Source organism: Zophobas morio, unplaced genomic scaffold (assembly GCF_036711695.1).
Source record: "Zophobas morio isolate AGI-343-1 ecotype UQ-CSIRO unplaced genomic scaffold, CSIRO_AGI_Zmor_V1 ptg000005l, whole genome shotgun sequence".
Taxonomy (NCBI): Eukaryota; Metazoa; Arthropoda; class Insecta; order Coleoptera; family Tenebrionidae; genus Zophobas; species Zophobas morio.
Window position 1 is genome coordinate 11766203 of NW_026972110.1, and position 26420 is coordinate 11792622.

A 26420-nucleotide genomic window follows, 5' to 3' on the forward strand; every position below is an offset into this window, starting at 1 on the left:
CAGTTACTTTATTAATTCGTTTTGGTTACGGCAGACTGAATAATCGATTCTGTGAACAACACAAGAAAAAAGATCCGTGTTATAACTCCTAAGATAAAATCAAATGTAACGAGACATCTGGTCAATTAAAATAAAACGTTGAGTTTAATTTTGTTAAAGCAAGGAGTGGATCAATTCATGAATAAACAACAATTCTAGGTCATTTCGCCACATTGTATAAATTAGTGTTAACTCCTACAACATAATTACAAAAAGTCATCTAATAACATTAAGTACTTATCGATTTATTCGGGACAGTTTCCGTGCTCACCCCATTCTAGTTTGAACCATTTACAGAGTAAAATGTTTATGGCAAAGATATCCAAATTTTTCAAAGACCCTTGTGATGTGTACTCTGCAATACACCCTTTATTTAACGTTTGTACCCTTTTCGGCCTTGCCCCTTATTCACTGATAAGACTTGAAAATGGAAAAAAGATTTTTAAATTTGCTTGGTGCCCTTTGTTTAGAAACGCACTTTTGGCTTTAATACTGTTAGGTAGTCTTACCTTTCATGCGGTATATGATTTATTTCCTTTGAAAGAGGGCGACCTCAAGCAAAATTTGAGATACGTTCAAGAGACATTTTCAAGCTTACTGTCATGCTGCGCAGTTATTTTTGGGTGCATTTTTGCTCTGAAAATCATCGAAGTGTTTAAAAATATAGAAGAAGTGGATGTGTCGTTTCGGAGTTTGGCTGTCTGGGTGCCATATAAGTACGTTTCAGTTTGAATATAAACCATGAATCGATGTTTTTTTTTTCTAGGAATTTGTATGTCAGAATTATATTGCACTTAGTGGGTTTGCTATTGATTGTGGTTACGCTTACTTTGGATTTCGTGTTTTTTGCTTCTTTGGAATATGGTGATCACATATATTCCTTCTTTATCACGTTTATGACAATAATTTTGCCCTATTTTATAAATTTGTTGATGGAGTTACAGTATTGTCACTACTTGAACATACTGCGAATCAGGTATAAATTGTTAAACGAGTACTTGGAAACTCTCGTTCAGGAAACAAAATGTCCAAACGGTGAGTTTTAAACATCAACAAGTTTTACAGGTGGTTATAATTTGAAATTTTAGTGATTGAAGGCTGGACAGATGACGCAGTTCCTACGATTACCACGAATAAGAAAAAAGAGAAGAAGGAAGTATTTGGGTCTGGAAGTAAAGTACCTAAAAGCATGATGGCTATTTCAGATCCGGTTTTCATAGTAGATCAAGTGGCTGCGTTACATATAAAATTGACGGATACGGCTCACATGATCAATTATGCTTTTTGTGTACAACAACTTTTGAGAATTACTGTTGCTTTTATTAGCATTGTTACTGCTTTGTTTTTGGTTGCGATCAATTTCAACAAATCTTCTTCTCAAAAAGATGACAAAGCTCCACTGGATTACTTCTTTACATTTTGGGCGTTTTCTAATGCTTGTGAAGTGATGGCCATTGTGTGGATTACAAGCGAAACTTGTGAGGAAGTAAGTGAAAATATTTAAGTTATCTACAAATTAAGCAAATACTCTTTATTTCATGAAAATGACTTAAAAGTAGTAGATGTTCAAACAAAAATGAGTTCTTATTCATAAGTACGATTTTTGCTGACATTTCGTAGTTTCGTAGGTAAATTACAATAATTAATTCTCCTAAATTTTGCTTTTTTTGAAATTTTATAAAATTTGATTTTGCGAATTTTGTTTTTTATGACAATCCCTAGAAGCTAAAATAAAGCTACTCGTGGAATATATGTCTCACGAGAGTTTTTCCTTAACAATCCTTTAGCAAGGACACGTACATCTATTTGAATAAGTGCAACGTAATACTATTAATAATTTGATTCTTACGCAAATCTTCAAAATTCTCAAGTTTTCAATACCCCCGTATGAATTTTTTAACCGTTTTCGGAAATTTCGAGATATTTAAAAAAATTGTTTTTCAAACCAAAATTTTCCAAAATCTTGATCCGATCTCATTAACACGTTGTTTTGGAAGAATCAGCTCATCAAAATGTATTTCCCAGATTTTTTGAGAATATTTAGGCAATTTTCCAAAAAACTCAAATTTTCAATTTTCAAAATTTTACCATTTCTTGAGATTTCGAGATATTTAAAAAAATCCATTTTCAAACCAAATTTTTCGAAAATTTTGCTCCAGGATCACTAAAAGTTTATGTTTTTCGAGGCAGGATCGTCGAGATCTATTTCGCAAAATTTTCCGAGACTGAAGAGATATTTTAAAAAATCAATTTTAAAACTGAACTTCTCGAAAATCTTGCGTTATTGATACTTCATGTTTTTCGAATCAACTCGTCGATATTCATATCCCAGAATATTTTAAAAATTTTTAGGCAACTTTTCAAAAGTTTCCGCACGGATTTTTAATCCATTTTCCAAAATTTCAAGGTATTTAAAAAATGTATTTTCAAGTCGAATTTTTGGAAAATGTTAATTTTGCAGCATTAATACGTTGTTTTTTGAATCAGCGCAGCGCATCAAAATGTATTTCCCAAATTTTTTGAGGATTTTTAGGCAACTTTTAAAATCCCAATTATTCAATTGTTGTTTGAATGTTTCGACCGTTTCTTGAGATTTCAAGATATTTAAAATATTTAAAATCCTATTTTCAAACCGAATTTCCCGAAAATTTTTCAAATTGAATTTTTTGGAAATAGTAATCCAAAACCACTGATATCTTCATGTTTTTCGAATCAGCTCATCGAGATGCCTAAAAATTCTTAAAATGTTGTGAGATATGGTTCCAAAATATTTTGGAGAATGTATAGGCAACCTTTCAAAAGTTTCAATTTTTCGATACCCCGGTATGAATTCATCTTCAACTATGTTCCGAAATTTCAAGATATTAAAAAAAAAATCATACCGAATTTAACAAAATGTACCTACTTATTTCCCAGATTTTTTGACGATTTTTAAAAAATTTTTCAAAAATCTGAATTATTGTTTATTTGAATTTTTTGACCGTTTCTTCAGATTTTGAGATATTTAAAAAATCCCACTTTCAAACTGACTTTTAAAAAAAATTTGGTTGGGGACCATTAACGGTTTATGTTTTTGGAATCAGCTTGTCAAAATCTATATCTAGACCAATCCCAAAGTCTGACGTCCACTGATAATATTGCAATTAATTACAACATTAAGGGCCGGTTTATACATAGAACAGCGAGTTAAATATTTAATCCTCGATTAGTTTAACAGAGAATTAAAATGTGGATTGGTTAAAATATGCGCTTTGCCTCGCAACGGACCTAAATTAAAAGTTAATCGCGAATTAACTTTAACTTGGCTTTCTATAAATCGGGTCTAAAATTTTATGTTTCTCGAGTCAGCTCGTCAAGACTTAATTCTCAAAATTTGTTGAGGACTTTTAGGCAACTTTTCAATAAATTTAACTTGCAAAACCCACTTCCATGATAAATTTTAATTTTCCGAGACTGAAGAGATATTTTAAAATGTCATTTTTCAAATTGAACTCCTCGAAATCTTGTCTTATTGATACTTCATGTTTTCCGATATTTCTATCCCAGAATATTTTTAAATAATTTTCTTAAATATGTATCTCGAAATTTTGGAAAATGGATAAAAATCCGTACGTGTTGAAAAATTGAAACTTTTGAAAAGTTGCCGAAATTTTTGAAAATCTTGATCCTGCACCATAGGTACGTTGTTTTTCGAATCAGCTCATAAAAGTATTTTCCAGATTTTTTGAGGATTTTTAGGCAACTTTTAAAATCTCAATTTTTCAATTGTTGGTCGAATGTTTTGATCGTTTCTTGAGGTTTCGAGATATTTAAAAAACGAGTACATATTTAAAATACCATTTTCAAACCAAATTTTCCGAAAATTTTGGTTGCGGACCACTGACAGTTTATGTTTTTCGAATCAGAGATTAAATTCCCCTCCAGAGATTTTGCCTATATGCCGAGATTTCAAGGTATTTTAAAAAACCCAATTTCACATTGAATTTTTTGGAAATCGTAGTCCGAGACCTTAACACTTCATGTTTTTCGAATCAGCTCATCGAGATGCCTAAAGATTCTTAAAATAGTGTGACTTTTTTCAAAAGTCTCAATTTTTCAATACCCCTGTATGAATTCTTCAACTATGTTCCAAAATTTCAAGACATTCAAAAAAAATCATTTTCAAACTGAATTTAACAAAATGTACTTATTTCCCAGATTTTTTGAGGATTTTTATAAAACTTTTCAAAAATCTCTATTGTTTGTTTGAATTTCTGACCATTTCTGGAGATGTCGAGATATTTAAAAATCCCAATTTCAAACTGAATGTTTCAAGAATTTTGGTTGGGCAACATTAACAGTATATATTTTTGGAATCAGCTTGTCAAGATCTATATCCCAGATTTTTTGAGGATTTTTGACGAACTTTTCAAAAATCTCAACTCTATAAAACACTCCCGTCTGAATTTTTTTTATAGTTTTTCGAGATTTAGAGAATAATACATATTTTAATAACATCATTTTCGAATTGTTAATAATTCTTGGTCCGGTACCATTGACACTTTTGTTTTTCGAATCAGCTCGTCGTATCTATATCCCAGAATTTTTTTATTTCCAAAAATCTTAATTTTTCAATAACCTTCGCCCATTTGAATTTTTTGCCTGTTTTTGAGCTTTTGTGGTACGAGTATTTACTCTATTCTCAAATTTTCTGGGAAATTAGGCGAACCGTTCTTGGTTTGATCAATAAAATAAATTGTTCTATTAATTAACTTTTTTGAATCGCCTTACATAAGTAATTCTACGCTACGCTGTTCCACATTTACAAAGTAAGGAGTAAGAAGTTATAAAATACAGCTCGCAAAATTTATAAAGCACGGCGTCGGTCGTGTAAAAACTAAAGGCGGGTTCGTAAACCATGAAAGTATATAGTATTCGTAAGGCATAGAAGTATGTTATTTTATGAAATTTAAATAATGTTTACTACGCAAAATTTTTAGATGACGTCATTAAATTGTTAGTGGGGCCGAGTGGAGAAATTCTGGTTAGCACTTTCCCATCTGCATGCTATTCCTAAAATACATACTTGTAAAATGTTATCAGTCCAGTAGTTTCGGAAATTATCTGCTTAAGAAAATCGCTAACAGACTACACAGAGACGACAGATGTCAGACGACAGACAGACGAAAACGGGGAATTTATTTTTCCATACTCTAGGGATTCTGAAACATTGCTGAAATATAAAAGTAGCCTCTCATGAGGTAACAAGAGTAGTCTTTCCAGAATTTTGTAAAAATTGGATAAAAATTTTTTCAAGTGAAAACTTCAATCGTGCATTCGTTTTGAAATGAAACATTGTGGGTAGTGAATGGGTCTGATCCGTCAGATTTCGGGATGAAACGCTCATTCGAGTAAACTCGGGTTGAGAACCGAGAGAGTCAGTTCATCTAACATATATTTTCATATAATATACTATATTACTTCGAATTGATTACATTCATTCATTACACAAGTTTTCACTTTGGTCGTGCGGTCTTAAGCACATTCATTTTTTATTTAATTAATAAAATTTAATCTACTCATTCAGTAATTTCTTTGTAAACACCCTATGGGAACAATTCTAAAACTATCATCGCCTGTAATCATTAAATCAATGTTGGTTTCTTGCTGAAATTTAGAAAAGTTGTTTTTGCAGACCTTATATTGTTTACTAAATCCATCTGGTGAACGGCTATTTCATGTTTATAACCAGTATACGTATTGTTAAAAATATGGATATAGTGTCGCTTGATCTAAAAAACGTCGTCTAGTCAGCCATGGTATTATATAATTTTGTAAAAACTGTAGTGGCACTACTGTTGTTTTCCATTACTAGCTGTCATTTGACACTTGACAGTGTAATAAAAATAAATGCTTGAAAGATAAAAGGATTTCACAAACACCTGTGACGGTGCAAATTTTGTCAACACAATTAAAAGAAAAAAAAAATTCCATGGGATCCTTGGCGACGTTTTTTTTTAAGCATACAATTGATTTACAAACAAAATTTTGAGATGTGTACAAGGTTGAAAGAAGACGTCCTAATGGATGTTAAACGTCATCAAATTTTTGGTGGGAATATTGAGACGCAGTTTCGGAGCGATGACAGATGACAGATAATAGACAAATAGAAGCCGGACCTATTTTTCCAAGTTCTAAAAGCTCTGAAACATTGACATATACATATTATTAAATTAGAATTATGAGGACTGCCATGGCAACATGAATAACGATTTTTTATTTGAAAATATGTTAAACAACATTTACAATTTGTTTAATTCACTTTTACCGTAATTAAATAAACAGTTTTATGAACTAATTTATAGTCAATATGTAGTTATACGCAGCAAAATAATTCATTGATTAAGTAAATGCGTTCAGTGTACACACCTAATACATTTTGATAAAGATTAATTAATCTTTCATGTAACTGGTTTTAGGCGAACACGTGCCCTAGAATTTTACATAAGATCAGAAACAACACAACAAATACTAATCTTCAAGACACGGTAAGAATTCGCACGTAACTAATTTGTTTGTGATTATAGATTTGATGAAAATTACAGATTGAAATATATTCTCTTCAAATGTATCATAACCGACTTTCTTTCACTGTGTGTGGTTTATTCCCACTTGATTATACATTATTATATACGGTAAGTTAAAATGAAAAAGATGTATACATATATAACACAATAATGTTGTCTGGTCGACTTGATTCTTTGTGTTGGTGTGCCTGTAGCCGTTTATATATTTTTCGTGGTCTAACATTTTTGTTTCTGATCTTTGATCATAACAAAAAATAATGTTGTTATACAGTTCTGAAATTACTTCAGGCTACTCCTACTTCATGTTTTTTATAAAATAAATATTTTTGCTTTGTGTTTCAGATTGTCGCCGGGGTAACAACTTACCTTGTTATTTTAATCCAGTTTAATAACGCCGACTTCATAAAGAAAGTTCCACAAAATTCGTCATTTTCCAACAACACCACCACTGAAAGTTATTAAATACAGTATCACCACATTCACTTAATGAAGACGTTTTGTGTTTGTGAATTGTGCCGTGTATATTCTAGTATATAATATTTTTGTTAAATGTAACGAAACTCGAAATAGGATAGAGTGTAATAAAGTGTGTGAAACAAACCTCTTGCGTGTTATTATTTCGCAACAGCGAGGAGAAGAATGTCATTTTCATATCATCCCACATTCCTCGCCACTCCACATATTAATTCAATGATTAAATTCAAAAATACAAGGGACGGCGTTCCTGCTAATTGAAATACGAAACCCCTTGTGCTTTCAATTGAATATTCAACGATTTCATAATTAATATTTCTCTCAAATTTGGAGAGTAATTGGCAAGTTGACACTGGAAATTGTTTTAAAGTTTGCTAGATTTAATAACCAAATATTAGCTTGGACTAGGGCGCACAACTAAAATAACACCGTGATTTATGACTTACTCGGCATAGCCAAGACTTAGTTTTAGCTATTATGTATAAGTTGAGGTCACACGTGATATCTAGACCGATCCCAAAGTCTGGCGTCCACTGATAATATTGAAATTAGTTGCTCCTAACGGTATCACACTTTAAGTTGCTATCTATACTCACCTACATTTAAATACCCATCCCGCAATTTGTGCTAAACAAGGAAACTAAAGCGACTGCATAAAATACTTGCCCAACAATATGAAGGGGGCAAACATACACAATCAAAACTTTTCACACTGGTCAGTAAATAAATTATAACGTTTCGCAATTGAAAAGAAATAACTAGTTAGTATTTATTTTCCGTAATGATTAATGATAGAACCCAAAAAAGTTAAAAAAAAGTGTCTTAAAATTTACTTTTAGTATTTTTTATTAGAAAAAGTCTTCCCATCATAAAAGTGACTTTGCAATGTAAACCTTAAGATTACTTAATTAAATTAACACTTATTAACAGCTTCCGCTCATGTTAGCCCTCCTTTAACAAATAAGCTGATTTTATTAATAAACATTGTAACTAATTATATTATTGTGGCACTTTACAAATTAGCGACGTCATACTGATTATAAAGTTAATTTAAATTTCATACACACATTCAACAACAACAAGAATATATTATCATTCTCGTAATTCGCTTAAAGTTTCAACTTAACCAAATAATATCGAACCGTTGGTAAATATTTCATTTGAACATGTTGAGCAACTACTTAATATGCTACAATGGTTGAGCTGTTACCATGAATTTTTGAAGGAAATATTTCTGTCTGTGGCTTTATTAAAAGCAATATCTACGTTATACAGAAAACAGAATGTTGTGTACGTTTTTGAAAAACTAATAAAAGTGAAATTTGTCCTTCAAAGCGTTTTTGAGATTTTAAACAAAATTTTTAATTCCTGATGTCGTTATTTAGCTTTATCAGTAAATTATTAACGTATTATAAATACCTACACACAACCTTGACTAATTTTTAGCTTACACTTTACATTTTTTTAATAACTTATGTTTAAAACATCTTGTTGTTATAATTATCTGAAGACAGTCATACATATTTTTTTGCCATAAAATTTTATTTTAAATGATTTCATGGATTGTTAACGAAATCTCATCTAATAAAATGGTTTTCACTGTTTTTTTTTTTTTTTAAACGAAAATAATTGTAGACAGATTCAGAATGACATTGGACCAATAGTAGTTAGAATTCCATGCCAGGGACATGTATATTATTGTTTGTATATGCTCAACTATGACTGTTATACAAGAATTCGACTATTAAGCATGTATAGATGCTGCTTGACCAGAATAAGCGGTGGTAGATAAAAATAATATTTGTTTTAAAAGAAAATGAAATTGAATCGATTTTGTCTCGTCAATACAGAAGAAAAGCGAAGACTAATTATTATTATTAATAAAGCTATAATTATTACACTGGAACAAAACCGTTTGAATATTATTTTGGGTAAGTAGCTAACATTATGAGAATTATTATTGTATTATTATTAAATAGACAGGAGCAACATTGTAATGCTTGTACTACAATTCTACCAGGCACGCTTGCGCAGTTTTCTTTTATGTGTATAAACAAAAAGAAGGACTAAACAGTAAAAATGATAATAACAATAAACAGAACAAGGCGGATTCACAAACCACTGCACAGGAATATGTTATTTTATATATTTTTTTCTTAAAATGCAGATAAAATTTGACAATCAGTTCAGTGATTTTCGAAGTTCTCTGTCTAAATAAAAATAGACACAGACAACAGACAGATGAGGAGATATATTTTTTCGTATTTTAGGGGTCATAAAACGTCAAGAAAACATGAAAGCAGTCTTAATTTACACTCGGAAAGTAAAAATAAATTGTTATGAATAAAATAATTGTTACCTATATAAATAAGAAATTAATTTTTCAGTTTGTTTCAATAGAGTTGTACATTATAAGCTACACTCAAAACCGTGTGCTTAGCCACAATCCAATGTGGTTACAATTTAGGTTAATACTGTAGCGTCACTTAAATATATGTATGTCAAGTGAATGTTTAAACTTTGGATTACAGTGGGGCACAGTGAATCTGCGGCAACCATTTTGAGAGTCAATTTAGGGTATTTTAAGTCTGCTGGGTACGAACAAAATATTACAATGGGTAAATTGGCTCTATTTTTTTTTTATTTTTTGTTAAAATTAATGAAGACAATCATTGTAGACAGATTCAGAATGACACTGGCCCAACAAAAATTTTAATTCTCATAATATTATTTTTTTGAGCCTTGTTTATAGCTGTTCAAATCAAATAACTAATATCCGTTAGGCATAATTATTATTTTTAACAAATTAACAAACATGATCTAAGGTTATGTCGACAGGATGTCTCTCTCCCCTGACGTAAGGCCGAACAAATGCAGTGTCTTCGAAGAATGATGACACTTATATCAGTTTGAATAGGTGCAATGTAATATTTACTTATAATAACAATACTGGATTTTCAAATTTTCTAGAAAAATAGGATGAACTTGATTTGTTCCATAAAAAAAAGCATGGGACCCGCGGAACTTTCATCTGCCGCGACCGCTAGACTAAAACTGTAGGGCTTGTGTCTAAACAATAAGGAGGATTATACAATAAAAATTATAGTAATAATAAATGTATCACAAGTACCTATACTACGTACCGTGAGAGATTGAGTGACAGAAAAGTCACTAAAAATCTCCGCTAAGCGAAATTTGAAATTTCAAAATGAATCTAATCTCAAGCATTATGAGAAATAAGTTTTACGTTACTCGAGAATTTTTATAGTGAGTTTCGTTTAGGAACTATAACTTTACGATACGAAAGTGAATTCCATCGAGTTGATGTTTTTTGGTACAAAGTTGTCTTTTAATACCAGAACACGATGTCTATTATCATTATACCTCTGAATTCTCCTGAAAATTATTTGAAATATCTCCTAGAACCGTTGTCAAGTTCCCGTTAATAGTAACTTTGATGTTCAACTTTTGCCGTATTTAAAGGGGCTGTAGAAAAAAGTGCAGGATTACTTTTTTCTTGTTGTCGAAATAAGTCTACACATTTTAAGAGAAAAAAATTGGTCTAAAGAGTTTAGACAGTACTTCCCTCGCTGTCGGAAACATGATGACTGCATGCCTATTTTGTTTTTTTCTCATTACATTTTTGTAGCGGGGCAATTTAAAAAAAAAAAATTGCGATGAAGTGATCAACATTTTGCAAGGATACGTATATCAGTTTGGATAGATGTAGTATAATACTAAAAATAAAACTACTGTATTCCCACATTTTCGGGTGAATGAATTGGGTCGTCTTGAATATTGATTTATAATCAATAAAATAACGAAACAGTTTACTCACGTATGCCGCGTGTATTAACAGAGGCGACTCAAAATCATTTATGTATAAGCATTCTTAATTTAAGACAACAAGCTGTAGCACTTGTTGAGATTGTGCACATGAGAGTCAAACAGAGAAATTGCAAACAAAACCGATGGTCACCCAGATTTTTTTATTGCTTCGACTTCCGCTTATTATATAAAACGTTGGATTTTATTTTAATTTTTGATGGTTTTTGAATGGTTGATTATAACTTGTCTATACCACATTCATGGAACCTAGTCAGCGCAACAAAACAAATGCACGTCTGTAATGTTAAAGTAAATTTATTTACATTTACAACGTAGTCGTAGTACACTTAAATTTTTACTCGAATTTTTACTTTACAAAATTTTGTGTCTATCAAATTGGGTTGGTGCATTGAATTACTAATAATAACAGTGTTGTATCTCCAAATTTTCGGGAAAATGGAGTGAACTATTCCTGATTTAATCAACAAAATAAATTGACTCATTCATTAATTTTTTGAGTCACCCTGTATGTGTAAATCCAAAAAATTTGAAGGGAATGATAAATCACAAGTACAGACTCATAAAATTTTGTACATTTTAGATACGATTTATTCAGCAAGTTTTTGGGGTGGCGTCATCAATTTTTTAGGGGGGATGAGCAAATACATTTTGATTAATAATTTACCATGCTTATCATAATTGTAAATCATCTGCAAGATTTCAAAGCATTCGGTTGTGCAGATTCCGAATTAAATTGCAAAATGTGGTTTCATAATTTTGATTTTTTTCAAAAAATCTGCACGTTTCGGGTAAAAACTCAATTCGGAGTCATAAACTATATGTATAGGACTATGTTATTTTATACAATTTAAAATCCATTTACTATGTACAATTTTATTTCTTGATTATTTGTCTAATAAAAATCGGGGACGGCAAACAAACAGACGGAAACGGGAGACCTATTTCTTCGTCTTCTAGGGGTCACGAAAGGTCGAGAAAATGTAAAAGTACAGAGTCGGCAGACGGACTCGATTACAATACTTCCTTTGCTTACGCTCGGGAAGTAAAAATGCATTAATATCATTACAAAATTTAGTGTGTTTTCATTGGTCCATGCGGGAAAATGTTCGCTTGATACTATGCTGTCATTGGTTGATGCAGGGAATTTATCGATCGATAAGTTTTTGACTAAAAAAATATTCATATAAGTCGCCTATGATTTGTCATAATTTGATTTTTCTTACAATTTTATTGGACGAAATTTTCTGACGGAAATAGTCTGCCAAAAGACCCCCAAACCTCGAAAAATTGTCGATAATTTTTCATCAATTTTCCGGGTGAGCGCAGCGAGTTTTCTCGGTCTCAGGATCTTACTAGTGACAATACTGTACTTTGAAATTTTCTAGAAAATAGGATGAACCGTTCTTGATATGTTCAATAAAAAAAAAGCATGGGACCCGCGGAACTTTCATCTGCCACTCTACTAGTAAACTACCACTGTAGGATTTGTGTCTGTACAATAAAAAAAATTGGTCTAAAGAGTTTAGACAGTACTTCCCTCGCTGTCGGAAACGTGACGACTGCATGCTTATTGTGTTTTTTTTTATTTATTATGCTCTTTATAACCTTAAAACATCTACAAGATTCCAAGCATTGGGTTTTGTAGTTACTGATTAAATCAATAAAATAAATTTACGCATTCATTATTTTTTTTGAGTCACCCTGTATATGCAAATCCAAAAAATACGAATGGAGTGATATATCACAAGTATAGACTCATCATATTTTGTACATTTTGGATAGGATTTATTCAGCAAACTTTTGAGCTGACGTCATCAAGTTTTTGGAGGGGATACCCAAATATATTTTGACTAAAGATTTATGATGCTCTTTATAGCCTTAAAATATCTGCAACATTTCAAAACATTCGGGTTAGCAGATTCAAAATTAAATTGCAAAATGTTGTTTTATAATTTTGATTTTTTTCCAAAAATCTGGACGTTACGGGTAAAAACTCAATTCGGAGTCGTAAACTACATGTGTAGGACTATGTTATTTTATACAATTTAAAACCCATTTACTATGTACAATTTTGAAGTGACGTCATCGCATTAGTGGTGGGGATGATTAGACAAATTTTGGTTAGCGTTTTACCATCTACATGATATTCCTAATATAAGTACAAAATTTCACAACAATCGGTCCAGTACTTTCGGAGATTATCTGTCTAATAAAAATCCAGGACGGCAGACAGACGGACAGACGGACAGACGGACAGACAGACGGACAGACAGACGGACAGACAGACGAAAATGGGAGACCTATTTCTTCGTCTTCTAGGGGTCATGAAAGGTCGAGAAAACGTAAAAGTAGAGAGTCGGCCGACGGACTCGATTACAATACTTCCTTTGCTTACGTTCGGGAAGTAAAAATATATAAAATTTGTTAACAATCGGGCCAGTAGTTTCTGAGATTAACTATTTAATATAAATCAACGCAGATAGGCAGACGACAAACAGACAGAAACAGGAGACATACTTATTGGTACTCTAGGAGTCATGAAACGTTGAGAATACATGAACTAGCCAGTCGCCCGATGGACTATGTTGCTACCTTATATTTCCTTACTTCTTACAGCTTACGCTCGCGAAGTAAAAACTAAGCAAACAATTTTTTTTGTAGGATTTTGTACAATTTTTCTGACGAGATAGTCGCTTTCTAAAATCCAACTGTAATCTGCCATCTTATTATGGTTCCAACGACCTCGATATCTTTCTTCCATCACATTTATATCTTGGTGGAACTATATCGCGATGCTTTATAATTTCCCAAAAAATGTTTGACCACTCTTTTGAAAGCTTATTTTATTCTACACGTGATACAAAAGTTAAAAAAAAAACATCGACTCAAAAAAAAAAGAAAAAAATTATTTTGATTATGTTTTTTATTGACCCTTAAAATTATGTACATTTTTCTGACCGTTGTGCGTAACTGTCCCTTACCTCTGAGGTAGTTTGCATATTTTTCTGACCACGGCGTGGAACTGACCCATGCCCAAAGAACCGATATAACCGATAAGCTGCCGCGGTCCTATTAAATGGCTTACTCGGTCACCGGATTTAACACCAACTGATTAACCTCAGATCCTTAAGGATTTGCGCCAAAGAATAGTAAATATTTGTGCTAATATTAAAGCAAAAACGTTAACTCGGACACGAAAACCAACACTTTACAGGTTTTACTTCTGTCGAGATATATAGTTTTGAATTTCAAGGTCATAGCGTAACCCTATGATGACAGCTGGGATCATTTAATTACTCTTCCTGAAGAAACTCTTGATTAGTTTTACCTAATGAGTGGAGTTGTACTACGTGTTATTACAATGAAAACTATAGCTATTCGGCAGAATGTGTGAAGAATTTACGTTGTTTTTTTACATAACAGACTTTATAACTGTGGACATAATGTAGCTGATTTGAAGATGGTACCAGATTTTACAGAAACATGTAAGCTTGTGTCCTGTTTTTAATAAATCTTCATATTTCTGACGTCAACGTAATTTTTAACCCGGCTATTGCTCCGTCCAACCTTTCATACTCACATCATGAAATTTTAGCGGCTACAAAGATAACGTCCTTTCAACAACTGTGGTTTTAAAATTTTTATTCTGCCCTGAATTTCATAACAGTGATGGTTGTCGGTAAAAGGACGCATTATTGTTATTAACTCTTGACGCAAAAAGGGGATGTTATAACTTTGAAATCTTTCTCTGCATGTGAGTGTGTCTCTCTCTGTGTGTGGCACCGAAGCTCTCTATAACGAATGAACCGATTTCAAGCGTCTTGTTTTTGTTTGAAAGCTGGTTTAATCAGCTCATATCACAGATGTGGTAGGAAGCAGCTCGGTTCGCACGAAGGTGAGGCTAGTGTGTCGACCGTCGCAGCGAATCTTAACCAATTTCAGATATTTAAAGTGTTCATTGTTTTTGTTTGGGTTTTTAAGTATTAGTACTTATTGAATTAAAATTTTATTTACGTTCGTCTGTTTGTTACTATTGATGTTGCTAAGCATACACTAACCCAAGTTTGTTACTAAGAAAGTGCGTTAATAAAATTACAAAACATTCAGTCAATAATAAATAGGAGTATTTCGATCTGTGTACAACTATTATGGCGTTATTCCTATTAATTGCTTTTGTGTATTTTTATATCTATTTCAAAAATGTAATTAAAAATTGATAATTGACGATTGTTGACAGTTGTGGAATCTCATATTGCAACCAATAACAATTCCTATAATAATTGTCAAAAACTCACTCTTAAATCGCTAACTATTCCGACAACGATACAAATGTCATGTAAGATCGGTTCAGAATAAAACTTTAGCAAGATTGTTTTTTAACCAGAACATGGTTATATGTATAGGCAATTTAGGCACGGCCAATTTAAACCTACAGTTGAAAATACAATGTAGTAGTTAATGTATTTTTGTTGTTTTGTTTAACGATTTAATAATTTATTCAACGTAAAAGAAAAATTAGTAATTAATCATGTACATCTTAGTTATAATTTATCCAAAATTGAAACTCATTATCAAGTTTTTGGAAGAACAAACTGATATATTTTGATTAACGATTTTCCATAGTTGCAATAACCTTAAAAGGTTGCAATATTTCAGAATATTCGGTTTTGCAGTTTTTAAGTTAAAGTGTAAAATAATGTTATACAATTTTAACTTTTTTCCCAAAATTTTGCGCAAAATTTTGAAGTGACGTCATTGAATTGTTGGTGGGGACGATCAAATAGATTTTGGTTAGTGTTTAATTATCTATTTGATATTCCTAAAATACTTATAAAGTTTTACAATAGTCAGTCTAGTAGTTCAGGAAATTATCTATGTAATGAAATCGCCAACAGCCCGTAGACGACAGACAGACAGCTTACAATCGTGAAGTAAAAATCAGTTGAACTCTAAAATAAATGTGGGTAATTGAATACGTTTTAATTTTAAGATTTCGTTGTAAATTGTTCTAAATATAAAACAAATATTTTTCGCTTATTTGTTGCTGTAACAAAAATCGACAATGCGAGTATATGCAAAATTAAATGCAGTTAAACTTATACTTACTGTTTATTTACAGCAGCACCACTCGTTACCTCAGAGAACACATTTACATATGAACATAAAATTTAAAAATAAATTGCACTCTCAAATGATGTCAACGTTAAACTTACCTGTATGTACATACATATGCATCCATTTCTATATAAAAATGTTCGTGCATTACGTTTTAATGCGTTGAAATGTGCAACGTATCCAACAGTAAGAAGAAATGTTCTTTTTGCACTAATGATTCTTTATCTTCGTCAGTACCGTCTTTACTTCGAGTGCAAAACTAATTTAAGTTAAGGAAAGATGTGCATCAACCGTGCGAAACTTAAAGATGACGATAATTTTGATAATTCACTTTGATAAGTTCGTTTTGAAACGAAAGTTTCATGTTTTAATCTCAGCACCCAAATAATAAATTAAGAAATCATAAGCAATTTCCGTGGATTTTATTAAAGACAGCATCCTGTATAAACGTTGGAGTGTGAAATGCTCGTCCCCAGGTTCCATTGAATGTCGCCCAAAATTAAGTTGAATTAAATGCAAACCTGCAAATAAAACTTTCCTACCACTCAACATTTAAATAAATTTTTATCTCGACACAGTTATAATGAAGTCGCGCCGGCACACAAGCGGCCAAACTTGCAGTAATTTAGATTTATTTCAGCCACTCGACGCCCTAACTTCTGATTCTTTACACGCTTTCCACAAATAAAAAGCGTTTTTATCACAAATACACACCCTCGCGATATGACCATCTTCCTTTATATGGAGCGTTAAAAGTAATTCCGCTGTATTTGTTTTATTACTAATAAAAGAACGATTCCTCGGGCGTAAAAGCTGAGTGTTTTTTGAAAATATTTTATTAACTTTTCACTTTACGCAGGAAGATGGAGGAGAAAAGCGGCGTGTAAAGGGTTCAAAACTTTATTGGCTAGATTTAACTCAACATCTACAGAAATTGCGTTACCAGATATACAAACGAAATTATTACTTCGAAAGCGGTTCATGTATACATTCAATCGTGCTTCTAATTTACACGACCATCGAATAACGGCTATAAAAGATGTTACAAAGTTAATTCAGTATAGTTTTTGACCCATAAATTAAAAAACTACCTGCTATAACAATAACATGGTATCTTACATTCTAAAAGTATCACATTTGTACATACTAAAGTATTTATATTTATAATGTTTTTTACAGGATCTATTTCTTCCACTTAAACATTTCCACGTCGTTTATTGCCTTTGGATATAAAAAACAATTGTCATAAAATAAACGTCTTAATCAGTGTTGTTTTAAGATTTATGCTTCTTTCTGATAATTCTGTATACGTTTGATCACAGTTGGAAACAAAAAACTGCTATATTAATAACAAATGTCAAAAATTTTAATAAGTGTGGTTTAAACTGTACTTCGTAGTACACAAAATTATCAGTTTATAATTCCACATTTCAGCATTATTTACAATACATAACAACTAAAATTAATACATAATCATTAAAATTTCATTAAAACAAAATTTAGGCACACTTTGTTTTCTGCTGATCACCATTTCATTATCTTATTAACAGCACGGACATAAACACGAATAAAAAGTTTATTACACTTATTATACTTAAACCTGGATGGCCGCTTCCATCTGTTTCTGAAAAAGAATAATTTTCTATTAAACAGATTTCTCGTTTTACTGTTATTATTTTTTTTTTCGATAATGATCGAGATCAACTATATTTACTTTATGAATCAATTTCTTGTGTTTCTCTTTGCATAGGCTAGAAATAAATAATGAGTAGCAAAAATGTGTAAATGGCACTAGTGATATACCGTTGACGTTATAAAATACTTCCTTTACGCTATTAAAAATGGTCACGTATATCATAAATGTTTGAATAATCGATTAGCTAGTTGAGCACGGTTTGAACTGTAGGTACATCAAGTGTGTCAACAAAACTCTAAATCTGGGTTTAGCAGATAGTATTAGTGCTTCATTCTCAAATACGGGATAAACTACTTGTTATCAAATGTTACGTCAGTAAACAAAATATCATTCATGTCTCTGTGTTGCCGATTACAATTAGAATTCGTTGGTTTATCGTCGGATTTTACAAATTTGGCTTATTTTCTAGTGTCCACGCAAAGGATATCTCGGTTACGCTTGAGAAGATACCAGAGAAAATCAGCTAAGAATATTTCTTAATTTGATCTTTATGAAAATATGTGGTGTGATAACTTAAAAATTGAAATTAAAAATTGAAATTAACTGATACTTATTAGTCAGCGTCATTGTTAAATTTAAGGTAGTTTCACTTAGGCACAGTTTTTTTTATCGTTATCTTGGTATCGCCTTTTCCATGCAGAGAGGCGAATAACAGTTGCTTTGTATTTACGTTTTAAAATAAGCATTAAACATGCTTAAATTCATCAGGCGACCCACCGATGCGAAATTAAACCTGTAATACGTTTTGTGGTTTTGTGACTGCTAGGAATACTCGACTGAGTGAAAATAATCGTTAAAATGTCAGATTTATCCTACCGTAAGGAAGGTGTAAATTGGGATAAACAGTAAATGTGACAGACAATTTCGTTAGTAAATACTTTTTTTATTCACAAATTTGTCTCTTTAAGAAAAAGCCCAATGGTATTTATTTCAGGCAATCCATTATAGTAAGAACACTATATTTTGTAGTAATAAACCTACAACCTAAAGGTTATAGAGCCTAAATCGCAGCCATAATCTGTAAAACAATAAATTATAGACCCTCGGTCGAAGTTTAGCTGCCGGTAAACAGTGAACAGGGGCGGATTTGTTTTATTCGGTAACAAATTTAACTGAGGTGGCTGCACTAATAAAGCATTAAGGTTTAGTTAGTGTTTGTAAGTTGGTATGTTGTTGGTATTAAGGCCCGTTACACAGATGATTAAAAGCGCTGTGCAAACGCGCATTAGTCAAGTAAATCTATGTCGATCAACTATTGTGCTAAATACAACGCTGAAATTTACCCAGATGTCACAGACGTGAACGATTGACGAATTTTCCTACTGTGAAAATTGTTCGATCATTGTTCAAAAGCTTCTTTGATCATGCAATAATAGGGTTACAGAATTTTATAGTAGATAAGTAGTATGTATTAGTATTTAGTATACACTAAATTTTATTATGCAGTGAAATAGAATTTTTGTCAAATGTTTAACAAACTGTGTTAAATGCAAGTGAATTTATTTTGTAGAAAATCTGACAATAACACCTGAAATGCAAGTACTAAAATCTGCTACATAATATAAGACATCAAGAAACACAGTTCGATGTAATAAAATACAAGTGATAGAATCTTAACTTATGATGATTATAATATTGTAAATTTTTTTATTAACATTTTGTATTAAAAGACTCAATTTTATTATTTAACAAAGTGTGTACCTTTGTTTATCTATCAACTATTGCAACACAAATGTTAAAATAATTTTGTTGCGTAGTAATTCGTCCGATGAACTTGATTACTCCTTAGCTTATTACGCTTGGGAAGTAAAAATTCTAGAATACTGAAATAACGTGCCAACATTACATGTAATTTCAAAAATAAACTATGGTTATAGATCCATTTAGAGTACTTATGAACATTTTTTTTTCATATAGGACGTCCTATATGATTTTAATGTATTGTTACGTTGAATGGGTATTTAAAATCGACATGGGTAAAACTCAACAATTTATTTTTTAGTAGCTCAAATTTACACAGCGACTATGAACAAAATAATTCCGGCGCAACTTTAGTGGTTTCTGTCAACATTCGCTGAACTCTACTCGACTGAATCGTTCCCGAAGGTGGCCTCTATTTAAACCCATACTTCTTTCTAGCTGTGCGGCGATCGGGGTCTTTTTGGAATCCATCGCGAATTCCGCTTCCAGGCATTTCTCTAGCGAGCACCCATCAGAAACGTCAACGGTGTCACTGTTATATTTCATGAGGCGGCCTAAGTGAACAATCTTCGTTTTCTTTTTCGGCCCTCGTCGAATTCTGTAAACGACATCGTTGATCCTGGCCACGATAGTATTGGGATCTTCCCATTCTGCTGATAAATTCGGGCAACGACTTTTCCTTCGTCGGGAGTTACAAAACCACAACAAATTCCCTCCTTGGAATCGTATTGAGTTGTCCATAAGGTCGTAACGTGTCTTCATTCTACCAGTCGGCATTCTATTTTGGTGGTGCAGCATTTTGTAAACGCTCGGCAACTTCTCCTGTGAGCCATTCGTAGCCCTTGTTCTCTTCTTCAGTCACTGGGAGGGGACTCGCTATATGTATCTCCTGCAGTTCTTCCAAAAGGCGAACCGACGTTCTGTGGTTGCATCGGTCTTCTCACTTTTTGCACCAGCTCTCGACGTCGTTCTAGAATCTCTACGTGACCTTGGAAAGCGTCATGTTGATTCCAAAATGAACGCCACTAACTGCTTAGTGACATGCCTTCCATTCGGACTTTCCCAGGCTCGCTTAAACAATCCGTTCTCGACACACAAGGAGTCCCATTTAGCCCATAACGCTTTGAAAGAAGGTGACTCGTCTGGTATTTCCGAACAGCCAGGTCGTTCCCTTCCAACTTTTTTCCGCCTGACGAGCGGCCGAATATCCTTGTCTTCCTCCTGGTCCTTTCTACACCGAGTTGTAGTCCATTCATCATCTTCTACAACTGCTTTCTTCCTGCGGTTCAACAGTGCTTTGGACTGCTCAACCTGTCACAGTGTTTGCAGTTATGATAAGCGATCAATTTTGCAGGCTTCGCTTCAATACAACGCTGATTCAACTTGAACTCTTCATTTCCAAGACGTAGGACTTCCCTCACTGGATCCCAAAATGAAGTTTCTTCCATGAGATCGCAATGTCTTATTCTCGGCTGACCAATACAGATTTCTACCGATGCTTCGCCAATGATTGGCGTCGACTTTCCAGTTACAGTTTTCAATCTGATCGTTTCGGGTATAGGTTCTACATCTTTAGCTCTCGTGAGTCCTTTACGTACAAATACCTCAGCATCAGTATCGATGGTGATTGCTGCTGAATTTTCATAAATTTTCCCTGGTATGGTTGAACCACTACCTCTGGTGAAACCTCTTATTTTCACTTCGCTGGCGGTCTTATTCTTACCAGAGAACCCATTGCCCAAAGTACCGGCTCCTTTTCGATATCGGTGAGGTCTCTGTTTCGTGGTTTTTCGTGGAACTGGTAATCGAGCACGACAATCACGTTTGAGTTCCACCAGCCCACACATATAGCATTCCACACTTTGCTTACGAGACACATCATTCTCCCGTCTTCGAAAGACAACATCTATTTGCGCAGCTTCTCTATCTTGTTGTTTTCTGCTTTCTCTGTTTCTGCTGCGCTGACTTTGTAACACGTTCTTGAAGAACTGTACGCCGCCTCCACTTCCAGCGCACGAATCAAGGTATCAGATGATGTCTGATACCTTGATGGTTGTAAGACCTTCTTAACTTCAACGTCGCGAACGCCATTTATGAAGGGTTCTATCGCAAGCTTCTCTTGAATAGTCGGTGGTGCTTCAGAGTATGCTAGACGTACCATTTTTTTGACATCTGCGGCAAATTCTTGTAGAGATTCTCCAACTTTGTGTGTTCTTGTCCTTAATTGGGCCGCAAAAACGAAGTTCTAGTTAAGGCACTACATTTGCTTATATACAGGGTGTTATTGAAATACATGGAAACAAAAAATCTGGTGAATGTAGGGAACCTAAGAAGTCTAATGAACGTTTGTTGTTTTAGTAAAATTTTGAAAGGAAAATTTAACCCCTATCCAAACATTCATTCCTCCACTGATAAATAATGGTTTCACGAAAAAATGTGAAACCTAGTAACTGAAAACTGCCGAGGTGTAACTACTGTTGCTATTAATTTATTGCTAGCAACAAATAAACAATGACAATAATTAATGAACTGACAATTAAAACTTCAAAATCATAATTTAATCAACCATAAAATGAAACAAAACGTAACGTATGCAACTAGAGCAAGTTTTCAAAATGTCCACCACCATTTCGTATACACGCTTCCGCACGTCTAATCAATGATTGTTGCCTTGTTCATGTAGAGTTCTCCACACCACAAAAGGTGAAACTCCCACTCGGTAAGACAATCGTCTAATGCTTATACCTGGATCGTTTTCAACGACATTCAAAATTTCTTCTTCGGCATCAAGTGTCTGTTCTGTCCTTTCACGACCACGATCACTAAAACAAGGTCAAAATTTCCCATTTTCTCGTAGACGCTGAACAACGTTAGCACATGTTTTATGATTTGGCAATCTTCGTTCGGGAAATGCTTCTTGGTATAAACGTCGAGCTTCCAAGGAGTTTCTTAAGGCTTGTCCATACATCAGAACCATGTCAGTCATTTCAGAATTAGAAAAATTCATTTTGTTCTTCCAAAAAATTGCAAAAACGTCAAAAAATGATGGGCTAATAAATGTATTGTCATGTTAACAAGCAACAATTTTACCTACTTTAAATTACTATAGTGATCAAATTTACCTTTAACATTTTTGGAATCAGTAGCGCACACGCAAATTTTAACAGATTTTCAATCAATTTTATCTCGAAAACTAAAGGATTTTTATTAGATCAATATTTGATGCATAAATTCTCTACATCATGACCAATTACCTTAAAAAAAGTTTCCATCTATTTCAAAAATACCCTGTATATCTTCGTCAGACAGGGTTTGAAGTATCTCTAGCGCTATACCTCGCAAAGCTATTACTAAGGCTGTGGGCTTCTGTTCTTCTTCCCAAAGATTCGCTGTCGCTGCTGCCTCAAACTGCTTCTTATACGCTGACCACAATGTCTGGCCATCATAGGTGGGTGGTTGAATTGTTCTGGAAGCTGACGTCAGGTTATATGATCCAGTGGTAGCTGCATTTTTTATTATCTTTTCGAAGTTTTTCATTTTCTTTTCTGTTCTATCTTTTGTAATTTTAATGCGATCTTCCATTCATTTCTTGACTTCTTTTACTTTTTCTTCCATTCGAACCAGATTGCATCCCACAATTTTTTCTTTAACTTTCATTTGTTCTTTAATTTCCTCTATTTCATTCTTCTTTGCTTCCACGTCTATTTTTCGTCCATTTTTTCCATTTTTACGTCCATCTTCTAGTCCACTGCTTTGATTCTTGCGTCCGATTATTCGTCCATTTCCTTGTTTTTTCCATCCATTTCTTCGTTCATTTTCGCAAGCACAGCCGCCATCTGTTTTAGTTGTTCTTCCAACATCGCTGCAGTTTGAGTTCTCGTCTCGATCAGCATAAATTCTTCCGAATTCTTGTTCGATCTGCCCGCAGTTCGCCGTAAAACCACTTATTAAATTCAAATACCACTTCTGACACCAGTGTTACGTTGAACGGGTAAAACTTAATGGTTTATTTCTTTGTAGCTCAAATTTACACGATTAATAAATCAGCGACTATGAACAAAATAATTCCTACGCAAATTTTGTGGTTTCTCTCAACATTCGCTGGACTTGACTCGACTGAATCGTTCCCGAAGGTGGCCTCTATTTAAATCCATACTTCCTTCTAGATGTGCGGCGACCAGGGTCTTTCTGGAATTCATCGCGACTTCCACACATACTAGAAAAACCCATAGGCGTCGCACCGGAGCGGCGTATAGGTTTATTTCGTAATAGTATGTTACTCATGGAACTTTGTAGTTTTAGCCTTCGAATTTTTCTATATTTGAAACAACAATTATTGAGATATAGAGGAATGTTATACAGGAAAAAAATCCAGGAGGTTATTCCTCGGGTTAATTTAAGATTTTTTTGTCTTTGGGTGATTTGTGTGAAAGACGCGTTGTTTCGAAGATACAGGGCGATAAACACGGTTCGAAAAAACCCAAAATTTTATTAATTTATATGAGATGTAAACATTCCTAATACACTAAAACTCCTAAAAATGACTACTTCCAGTTATAATGTATTCTTCATTGACTGCCGAACTTTTTCGAAGATACCACTGTTGTTTCGTATTGCATTGCACCCTTCAATTTCTCAAATTTTCTTGATTTGCTACTAATGTTTTTAAATAGCTCCATAACTAAATATCCAACGGATTTAAGTCTGGGGTTCGAGCGAGGTTCACCTCAACCAATGGAGCGATGTTCGTATGTCCGGTATATTGTAGACAAAAAAATTTAATATAACCCAAGGAATAACTCCCTGAATTTTTGCCGCATGTTTAGTAAACATAGACAACGATGTGTAAGTTTAGTTCTCCTAGGGAATTTCTGGGTAGTATCTAGTGAGAGGGTGTGTAGAAGTTGGTTTGCTTAGTAGAGGGTTGAGGTAGCTAGCTTAAGTTTAGGTGGTTTGGTAGTTAATAAAAATGGAAATTACATCACCGAGAAGCTTTTTTCGCGACCCGGGATGCATTTTGTGTTTATTTACCATGTGTTTGTTTGGGGACAGTCCACGATATAACCTCCCAAAGCTAATTGTTTTAAGTAACCAGTCATTTGGCTCATGGCATAATTTAACATCATGTAAATTCTTTGTTTGAATCGTTGATAAAGTGTGGCATAATTTAATATCATGTAAATTCTTTGTGTAAATCATTGATAAAGTGTGGCAAATATTAACCTCATGTTATTTTGTTAGCTTTGCAATTTTTCACCTCATGAGATTTTTCTCTATCTCACAATTTTAGCCTAAGTAATTTTCTTTGCTGTATAAGTTAAAACGAAAGGAAGTTTTCATGCTCCGCTGTTCCTAACCTCACGTATTTTTTTTGTCTGCACAAGTTTTACTTCACACCAGATGTTTTTTTGTTTTTATAAGTCTTTACTAGTTTTTCTGACCACGTAAATATTTTGTTGATTAATGCTTCCATCATATAAATTATCTGATGTCCAATCTTAATCTCAGATAAGAATTCTTTGCTGTTTAAAATTTCGCGAGAGTGAATGGCAAATTTAAATGTTGTTTATTACTCTTTTTGAAACTTTAACACTTGTTTGGTTGTAGATTAATATCAGAGTTATAGAAATTGAACATTTAAATGGCATTGGGGTAAATAACACAGGAACATGTGGCAGAAGCGGAGGGCGCGGTTCCTAGTCCAGCTAGCGAGATTTATGGCGCCATCTGCACAGAAGACGCGGATGTTGAATAGAAGTAGGTAATTTTGTTGTGCTTTAGAATGAAACTGATATAGTTCGATCGCCAAACTCTTATAGCGACCCAGGTGTCTCCTCAACTTGAGGCGCTCTGGTGCCACTGTCGTTGTGCGCCCCCCTGCATAGTTTTATTAAAATTTTGTTTTCTTGTTGACTGCCATAATTTTTCATTTTTTTGACAGTTTTGACATACACAGCGAGATATTGAAGAAAGGACAAAAAATTGAGTAAAATGCAGCATTTAATAAAATACAGGTGACTCACTCTGTATAACGTTGATAGTTTTTTAAGAAGCACACTGATCTATCGAAAGAAAGAGAACAAAAAATAGAGTAAGGTGAAGTAAAATAAAAGAGGTTATTCTATTTAAAACTGATATTTTTAGTATTTTGGTATAAACATTCTGTATAGTAAAATTTACTTTAATCGATATCACAACAAAACGTGTACCTCTGTTTATCTCTCTGTAAAATAGTATAACACAGATTATAAAAATAATCCCATTGTGATTTTTTTTTGTATACCCTTACATCACTAAAAAATTCTCATCGAAATTTCAAAAACAACCTAAGTATGGTTATACAACCCACAACGAACCAGTCAGAGTATGTTAAATATATAGGGTGTTCTATTAAAAAAAAAAAAAAAAATGCTTGTTACGACTCAAAAACATATAACACTCTATATAGCTAAAAATATTGTTGCGAATATTACTCCAAGAAGCTTATAACCTGATGAGTATTTAACTTTTTTTCTATTTTAAATATAATTAATGAGATATAAGGACAGAGAGGTTAATAACTCACCCTGTATATTAATAACACTATTGGCACAAATTTTTAAATTTTTTTGCAAAAAATGAAGCGTCGTTTATAACAAATATGTGAGCGCAAAAATTTACTCGACTCTATTAATTTCAATAAAAAAATGTATATTAGATTTTTTCAGTTTGGGGCAGTTGCAGAAAAAATTTAGTATGTCATACGCGGGATATAACATTGCTGTGATAACGTGTATCATTTCTACACTCGTAGTGCTGTACCTAATAAATATATCTACCCCCTTATTAAGATAAATATCTACTAAATAACGATATCCTTGTTGATCCGTTTTCCTTTATTTTAGATTTTTTGTTGGTAGGTCCAAATAATTAAAGAAATGTCAACTGTGAACTGTCACATTCTTATTATTTTATTATTATTTGCAAAGAGCAAAAAATAT

General features: G+C 33.0%; 2 protein-coding genes and 1 long non-coding RNA gene across 3 annotated transcripts in view; 1 reads left to right on the top strand and 2 right to left on the bottom strand.

Annotated features, from left to right (window-relative positions):
* Positions 1-342: 342 nt before the first annotated feature.
* Positions 343-7090, top strand: LOC135145500 (putative gustatory receptor 28a). Its single transcript, XM_064077619.1, has 6 exons — positions 343-755; positions 806-1074; positions 1128-1525; positions 6498-6566; positions 6624-6713; positions 6948-7090. Exons 1-6 carry the CDS (start codon positions 343-345, stop codon positions 7065-7067), a joined length of 1359 nt encoding a protein of 452 aa, XP_063933689.1. The 3' UTR covers positions 7068-7090.
* A 9846-nt stretch (positions 7091-16936) lies between these two features.
* Positions 16937-26420, bottom strand: part of LOC135119515 (uncharacterized) — an 87686-nt gene continuing 78202 nt past the window's right edge. Inside the window, exon 7 of the mRNA XM_064043926.1 lies at positions 16937-17667. Within this exon, the coding sequence (XP_063899996.1) occupies positions 17579-17667 (89 nt within the window). The 3' untranslated portion in view covers positions 16937-17578. The remainder of the gene's footprint in view (positions 17668-26420) is intronic.
* LOC135119490 (uncharacterized) lies at positions 21909-22682 on the bottom strand. The gene is made up of 2 exons (XR_010278243.1): positions 22563-22682; positions 21909-22490 (listed from the first exon to the last, which is right to left on the bottom strand). It is a non-coding gene; the product is annotated as an uncharacterized LOC135119490 (long non-coding RNA).

Bases quoted from the DNA above. Each gene is read 5' to 3' on its own strand.
- LOC135145500 (XM_064077619.1), top strand. From the start codon at position 343: ATGTTTATGGCAAAGATATCCAAATTTTTCAAAGACCCTTGTGATGTG. The intron at 1,075-1,127 runs GTGAGTTTTAAA...TTGAAATTTTAG, and splicing joins GGAAACAAAATGTCCAAACG to TGATTGAAGGCTGGACAGAT. The intron at 6,714-6,947 runs GTAAGTTAAAAT...TTTGTGTTTCAG, and splicing joins ATTATACATTATTATATACG to ATTGTCGCCGGGGTAACAAC.